At 26.3% G+C, this 8845-nt stretch overlaps 2 protein-coding genes across 2 annotated transcripts; one reads left to right on the top strand and one right to left on the bottom strand.

Annotated features, from left to right (window-relative positions):
• Positions 1-253: 253 nt before the first annotated feature.
• On the bottom strand, positions 254-2924 carry LOC126909524 (uncharacterized). Its single transcript, XM_050691959.1, has 2 exons — positions 2838-2924; positions 254-1263 (listed from the first exon to the last, which is right to left on the bottom strand). Exons 1-2 carry the CDS (start codon positions 2890-2892, stop codon positions 254-256), a joined length of 1065 nt encoding a protein of 354 aa, XP_050547916.1. The 5' UTR covers positions 2893-2924.
• Positions 2925-4554: 1630 nt separating this feature from the next.
• LOC126909523 (peroxidase-like) lies at positions 4555-8842 on the top strand (the record flags this gene model as incomplete). The annotated part of the gene is given in 11 exon segments (XM_050691958.1): positions 4555-4846; positions 6102-6306; positions 6703-6879; positions 6948-7120; positions 7187-7385; positions 7463-7660; positions 7726-7858; positions 7962-8118; positions 8178-8354; positions 8499-8697; positions 8759-8842. Coding segments are annotated over 11 exon segments (1753 nt in total), but the record flags the coding sequence as incomplete, so codon positions are not given.
• Between the last annotated feature and the right edge of the window lie 3 nt (positions 8843-8845).

Here is an 8845-nt window from a genome sequence, read left to right as displayed (position 1 = left end):
CTTAATGAGAGTATCAGACACTTGGTCATTTTTGGGAACATGTAATGATTCATCCCAAAAAAATGAGTAACCTTCATCTTGAATTTGCTTAGAATCGGAGTAAGAGTTGGGATCTAATTTAATATTTACATTCTTCTTAGTAGAAGCATCAGACACTTGGTCATTTTTGGGAACATGTAATGATTCATCCCAAAAAAATGAGTAACCTTCATCTTGCATTTGCTTAGAATCGGAGTAAGAGTTGGGATCTAATTTAATNATCAGACACTTGGTCATTTTTGGGAACATGTAATGATTCATCCCAAAAAAATGAGTAACCTTCATCTTGCATTTGCTTAGAATCGGGGTAAGAGTTGGGATCTATAAAGATATTTACATTCTTCTTAGTAGGAGCATCAGACACTTTTACATCTTTGGGAACATGTAATGATTCATCCCAAAAAAATGAGTAACCTTCATCTTGCATTTGCTTAGAATCGGAGTAAGAGTTGGGATCTATAAAGATATTTACATTCTTCTTAGTAGAAGCATCAGACACTTGGTCATTTTTGGGAACATGTAATGATTCATCCCAAAAAAATGAGTAACCTTCATCTTGCATTTGCTTAGAATCGGGGTAAGAGTTGGGATCTATAAAGATATTTACATTCTTCTTAGTAGAAGCATCAGACACTTGGTCATTTTTGGGAACATGTAATGATTCATCCCAAAAAAATGAGTAACCTTCATCTTGCATTTGCTTAGAATCGGGGTAAGAGTTGGGATCTATAAAGATATTTACATTCTTCTTAGTAGAAGCATCAGACACTTGGTCATTTTTGGGAACATGTAATGATTCATCCCAAAAAAATGAGTAACCTTCATCTTGCATTTGCTTAGAATCGGGGTAAGAGTTGGGATCTATAAAGATATTTACATTCTTCTTAGTAGGAGCATCAGACACTTTTACATCTTTGGGAACATGTAATGATTCATCCCAAAAAAATGAGTAACCTTCATCTTGCATTTGCTTAGAATCGGAGTAAGAGTTGGGATCTATAAAGATATTTACATTCTTGTTAATGGGAGTATCAGACACTAGGTCATCTTTATCAGCATTCTCTTTAGTTGGCGCTTCTGGCTCCAAATTGTTTAATGATATGCTTTTATTTTCTTTTGTTTTGAGGTTTAGCATCAAGTCTTTTGTCGAACATATTATGTTGCTTTCCCAAATGAATACCTTACTTTTTACTATATGATCGGCAAACATTGTTGAGTTTTGATCTATATTGAAACAGATATAATTGTTATTTGTTGCGTTAGGATGCTAGGACTTTTACATTTTTTTAAATATTTAGTTTACTGTCCGCTGAATATAGTTAATGTGCAGTCATAGTGCAGTCTAGGGGGAGGGTTATAGTGATCATTGCGCAATAAACTGTGCTCTAGTTAATAAATTAACTTTCGAATAAATAAAAAAATTATATATGTTTATATACAATTAGTTTGTTTGATTTTAGGAAAAATATAAATATTATTTTAATGGGAGCCTCGCAGAAATAATGTTATAAATAAAAGATATTTTGATAGTATTATTTATAAAATTGAGTGTCACTATTAATTTTTTTCTTATTATATTATAAAATTTTATAATATACAGTGATTATAAAAATTGATTATGTAAAAAATCAAGCCTATGATAACTCATTCTCTGCGGACACATATGCATTTTATAAGTTTTAAAAATAGCTGGTATAGATTAAATGTTTAAGATTTGTTAGATTTTATTGGACTTAAAAAAAATCTCTAATTTAAGTGCAATTGAAATTTTATTTTATTTTAAATATATAATTTTATTATTTTACACATAATTTATTTATTTTACAATTCATTATCTAAAGATTGTTATTCTAATGAAATGATTTAATCACATATATATACTTTTATTTACTTATTACCCATAGAAATGTGTGTTTTTTGTTAACAATTTAGTTACTATACATTTTTATATAAAAATTAGTTTTTTAGAAAAAAAAACAACTTTATTTATACTTATATTCTTAATCTATTAATAAAAAATAACAGATAAAAATTTAGATTGTTAAATTTTTCATATTACCTTTGAAAAATAATTTAACATTTAGGGTTCCGATATTTAATCATATATATTATTTGTCTGAACCACTTTTGAGACACCCAATTCTATGAAAATTTATTATAGATATACAATATGACAAGAATTATTGTTCATATTTATCATTCATTTATTAGGATTATGAAAAACAAAAACGAATATTTATGTATCGTTGATTCATTCGGTATAACTAAAAGCAACTTCCTAAATGTATAAAGTATCGAACTCTAGTTATGAATTATTTCATTTTAAATTTGTGCGGAGTTCGATTTTCTCATTAAGTTCACAGTTTCACCTTGCTGTTAGATATCTATCTACAGTAAAAATATATCTGCGAGCTCATTTTTGAAAAATTTTATGACTTTAATTTCTATATACTTAAAATTGTTATAAATTTATTATACGTGTTAAATCGCAAATAGGGGTTTTCATCCTTCCCATACGATAAATTAACTCCTTTAACAAGTATAAAATTATGCTATGCTATATAAAAATTTTTAAGGCGGAGAAACATTAATTTACTTATTGTAAACTGTTCTAGATACGTCTAAGTATACTTTTTTTTAAATAAAATGGTGTGTAATAATACAATTTAATATATAACTATATATGTAATTGTTAATATTAAAAAGAATAATCAAATTTATGTATTACTAGTAATGCTCACTTAAACTGTTTACTAAATAAAAAATAATCTTAGTCTATATGATGTATGCTTTCTTACCAATTTTTTCAAATAGTTCAAATGTAGGTGATATATTTGATTTAGAGTCTGGCATAATCGGCAATTTTTCGTTCAAATTACGTGAAGGTCCACACAATTTCCAGAGTGATGAGATCTGATTGATTGATTGGAATGTTAAGTTTCGAATCAAAGAAATATCATTCTCTCGATTTAATGACTGAAAATGTCTTTCGTTATTTATGGAGATATCCATTACTACACGTTTTATACAAAAATATGAATTTTAAGTTTTCAATTATCTATAAAGATTTTTACAAATAATTTAAACACTAACAAAGTGGCTTTCAAAATGAAACTGACAAATTTTTGTAAAAATAAAAATATTGTAGTTTGTTATTTTTAATACGTATCTATGACAATACAAAATACTTAACTAAACTCGTAAAATAAATTTCATCATAATTTTAATATTTATTTTTTTATTTAAAACTTTAAAATTAGATATAATATCGTGAAAAACCAGTCTATATAATAACCAAACTAAATATTGATTATCCAGTCTTTTTTTAAGACAAACATTTTTTTCGGAAACTATTAAAAATATTTAATTTTTGCAAAAGAAAATATTTTTCGATCCAAAAATTTCAGCAGTAATATATAGTTAAATAATATTTTTTATCTCTTCAATGACAAAATAGCTAAACTTTAGTTTTCTTTGATAGAAACCAGAATTTTTTAATTTGATTATACTACTGAAAAAAATATTGTTTTTATAATATTTTTTATCCTATAAACTATTTGCTATTATTGTTTGTTTAATTAAGTTTAATAATTTTTGACCAATTTTCTATTGATAATATACTTGTTTAGAATGCCTTAGTCATCATTTGTCACTGATACAACCCGATGATATCTATCGTACAGAAATATTATCTTTAATATTTCATGTCTATTAATAAACGCATACTCTAATATTTAACGCAATTTTACCATCATACATTGTTGAATGACCGGTGAAAAAAAAATTATGGTCCATTGAAGCAGATTATTGTTGTCCCCGGTATTATAAAAACCAAATTAATGATAAATTTGTATTTTGAACCAAGTCTTAAAATAATTTTAAAACGCAACGGTTGATCAGATAAAAAAATAAGAATAAAATTGTTAGAATTTTGTTTTTATCATATTCAACTAAAAATAGATGCTCCATTAAGGTTTTTTATACCGGAAGAAATAAAAAAAAAATGATTTAACTACATTCTATTTTTGGAAAACAAGATCTAGATTATTATGGAGTAAGCGGGGGGCGTTACGGCATAGGCCTTATTGTTGTGTAAACCGGTCGTCGAATAATAAGTCCAACGCACCTAAAGTTTTTATTCTTTTGTAAAATGTGCAAGTAATCTCAATAAAAATATAGTCCACATTATTAATAAACAACATATTATTTTGTTTAAAAATAAATTATCGAAAGCTATCGACCAATTTTTCTTTACGAAAATTAAAACTTTTCTATCGTTTCCAAGAAAATGAATGTTTTCCTTATTGAATCGTTTTGTATATAGTGCTGTTATAGAGATAAAATGTGGTGTAAGAAATTAATATTACATACATACTTTTTTCTTTGGGTTTTTTGTAAAAAAATAATAACATTTTCATCAATTGTTTACTAACAAATAGAAACAAATATACTTTGCTGTTTAAATTTTTTTATATACATATATGTATATAAAATAACGCTTCTATTCGTACGTCGGTGAATTTAGCTGTGGTAAAAATGTAAGGCAATCATTTTGCTACTATAATTTGTGACACGTTTGTACATTTTTTGTGGTTTATTTTAGCAGTGTAATCTATAAATTCAACAGAACTTGACTGTTCAAAACATTTTGTTTATTGTGAGTGATATACATCTAACGAATTCATTTTGTTAATCAAATTTATTCATTTAATCAACTAAAAATAAATAGGTACACTCTAAAACATTCAATTTGGCTATGCAACGCCTCATTGTTATTTTTATTCTGATGTTCCTTAATACTTCGAGGGTAAGTGTTGTTTATAGTTTAAAATGTATTTAATAATTTAAAAAGAAAAATTAAAAAATATCCTCGGGTTGAGACTCACTACCAAAGAGCATATTTTTAAAATTGTATTAGGATATTATTATAACTTGTTTAAATTTATAATTTACTATCAATTTAATGATCAAATCTAACAAAACACTATAATATTAATTTGCATAAAATTAAGAGTCAATTTGAGTTGACCTAAATTATGTAGGTTATATAATTTGCAAAAAATCAATGAAGCATTTGAATTTTTTTTTTAATTAGTATTTTACTTTTATAGCATATTGATGAAATGAATAATGTATTTAAATATTCAGTACACTTTTAAATTAATATTTTCTATATCATTATAAAAAAATCAGTATCTATTCAAAAACATCAGTTTTTAGTGAATTACCTTTTTAGAAAAAAAATTCTGCTCTTAATATTTATAGTCTATTAGCTTAACATTGATATAAATTATTACTGTTATTCGCTGATTAGATCAATTTTTAACTTTCCCACATTAGTATTAAGGCAAGAGATTATAGATATTACTTTTATATATATATATAAATTCATTATTGGTGTTATAGACGCTCTATATTTATTAGGCTATATTCCTTTAATTTCAATCGCTCAATTCTTTATTTTTCATTTAGCACAAATTATTTAAAATATTCTCCTATTCCAAGAGCTAGAATCTAATATAACCAGCACTTTGGCCATACTGATTATTTCTTTTTATCGTTACTTGAAATTATAAATATACATTTATTAAATTTAATATAGTTATTAGTAACTAAATATTAATGAATTTTTTCTTCATTCCTAAATATTGTAAATACTTATTATCATTGTAATATATCACTTAAGTTTTAAACTGTACAATTAGGCATTTTCCATTTTATTCATTTGAATAAATATTATTATTATTAATAAAATCAAAATATATTTTATGAAATTCTTAGAAATATTATACGTAGGGCCTTAATTTTTACTTTGTTTAATTTTGGGACATAAATAGTACATTTTCTATACTATTTATAAAATTATACGGCTTATTTATTTTTTTACGAATTTATATTATTAAAAAAATTAATTCAATGTAGATTTGAGTTTTTTTTAGTACAATTATTATCCTATCTTATTTGTAATGTAACTTTTTTTAATTCAAATCAAAATTTGATATAACTCAATAATTATTTAAAAGATTAATTATTAATCTTATTATCATTTCTCAACATAATAGGCACAATCACTCTTCTTGAATACAAATGGATTTTCTGTACCGAACTGCGATCATATTGCTGGTGAACAATGTAATTCAAATATCGTTTGTGATGTCAATGCGAAGTATCGAACAATCGATGGATTGTGTAACAATTTGAACGTTCCTTGGTGGGGTGCAGCTAATACATCTCATTTGCGACATGTTTACCCTTTTTACGGCGATGGTGAGACAATAAAATATTTCAAATATAACACTATTATGATGAAAATTATTGCTTACCAGATCTAATTTGATCAAATCTAAGGTGGTAGCAAATTGTTATAAAATTTAAATATGTATTGGTATTTCTATTAAAAAAAATCTAAATTTATCTCCTAAATATTTCCCCTATTAAAAAAAAATTATAATAATTAGACAAAATTATGATTTATTATTATTTTAATATTATTTTTTTAAACAAATAAAAACCTATTTAATAAATTGTACCTAACATAAAAGTGTAATATTGAAGACTATAATACTTAAATGTATTAAGAAAATTTATAATTTTTTTTTACAAATTCTATAGATGTAATTCTTTCAAATGCTTTTTGTTTATGATTTAAACAATACATTTTAGGAATATATAGTTTTCGAAAACAAATTGATGGAAGTCCCTTACCTGGCGCCAGGCTTATAAATTTAAAACTTTTTTTGAATAAACAGTTTCCTAGTTGGAATGAACACAATACACTTTTTATGGAGTGGGGTCAGTTTGTGGCTCATGATACGACCGATCTTCCACCAGACCCTTCGAGTAAGTATTCATTAATTTTTTCACATTTTCTCTTTGATGAGTAAACATAATCAAGTATTTTTTAACAGTCACTGGTGGCTGTTGTTTAGTACGAAACAAGTACCCTATTCAGTGTCAATATGTTATAAACGTTCCTTTAAATGATCCAGTTTATTCAAAATTTGGTCAGACATGTATAAACTTTGTACGCGCTATAACAATGGCCAATATGAATAACTCTTCATCGATTCCGGCATCATTTGTAAAGTGTTTTTTTATAATTATAATAACTTTTAATTGATGGTTATTTTAATTTAAATATTTACAGCCGGTTATGTCAACACATTATATGGATGGATCTCAAATTTATGGATCCAATAAACAATTAGCCTCTGAACTTCGTACGTTTCAAGATGGTCGCTTAAGATCAGAATTCAACAACAATCATCAAGAATTCTGTCCTCAACGTTCTCGAACATCATCGCAATGTGAATCTTCATCAGATTCTCAATATTGTTTTTTGGCTGGTAATTTATTTAAAATTGTAACCGCTCTAGCTTGAATACTGATTGTAAAAAACGTTTTTCACTATTCTATACCTTAGGAGATCGCCGAATAAACCAAAATTTGGGAATTGCAGTTTTTCAAACTATGTTTTTGAAATTCCATAATGTTATTGCGCAGAGTTTGCAAACAATCAATCCGCATTGGGATGATGAAAAACTATATCAAGAAACTCGTAGATTTATCATCGCTACTATTCAGCATATAAATTACGCTTATTATTTGCCTATACTTCTTGGTAGATGTCTTATTCGTGATAATTGAAAAATTACAATTGGACATTTAATACTTTGAATTTTTTAGGCAAAGATTTCACAGCGAAACATGGTTTTAATAAGCCCGCTGTATACGATGAAAATCTTGACCCTTCTACAGCCCAAGAACATTCAACTGGCGCTTTTAGAGTTTTACACAAAGAAATCCCTGAATTTTTCAAGTGAGATTTTTGAAGAGATTACCTTTTATTTAAATAAGCTAAGTTAATACGAGTTATCAAAAAAAAAAAAAAAACATGTATTTATATTTTTTTCATACATAAGTTTAATAAGCAAAAATATGCATAATGTTCAACATGCTGTAATTACCGAATGGTTGGACAAACCAGATTTATTGCCTTATAACGATAACTATGACAATATGATACGTGGTCTCATGGAAAGCTCTACACGCCAAGAGCAACCATCGTACAATCCATTAGTAAATAAGATTTTTAGACAAGATTTAATTAAAAGTTAACACTTCATTTTATTTCGTAGATATCAAACAATTTATTTCTAAAGACTAAACCAAAATTTTCGGGAAATGATCTTCTAGCAATAGATATTCAAAGAGAACGGGACACTGGTATGCCTCCGTATAATACAATGAGATCCATCTGTGGAATACCGGCAGCTTCATCGTTTGATGATTTACTTGACTTAATACCATACGATGTTTAGTAAACTAATTATATGTCATACACTAATATAATTAAATCTTTAATACATTTTTATACTGCAAAAGTACTCATTGTAACATCAATTTAACATGATATCAAACATAGAATAAACTCAATAATTAATATGTAAATGTTATAGGATGTACAAAAGTTGAAAGAACTTTACTTCTCTGTTAATGATATCGATTTCATAGTAGGTGCACTTTTAGAAATACCAGCTAAAGGAGCTAAAGTAGGCCCTACATCCAGATCAATACTAGCCGAAAGTTTTTACCGTTACAAGAACGGGGATCGTTTCTTTTACGACGTTCTAGGACAACCAGGCAGTTTTACGTCGGGTAAATAAAACATTTCAATTAAAATTCATTTTTTTTCTCAACAATCATTTTTAAACTTCAGAACAATTAAAAGTAATTAAATCAATAACATTTGGTCATGTTATCTGTGCCACTTCAAGTATAAAACACGTGCCGTATGATATATTTT

Source organism: Daktulosphaira vitifoliae, unplaced genomic scaffold, assembly GCF_025091365.1.
Source record: "Daktulosphaira vitifoliae isolate Bord-2020 unplaced genomic scaffold, ASM2509136v1 Scaffold_497, whole genome shotgun sequence".
NCBI lineage: Eukaryota > Metazoa > Arthropoda > Insecta > Hemiptera > Phylloxeridae > Daktulosphaira > Daktulosphaira vitifoliae.
This window is presented reverse-complemented; position numbering and strand designations above follow the sequence as displayed.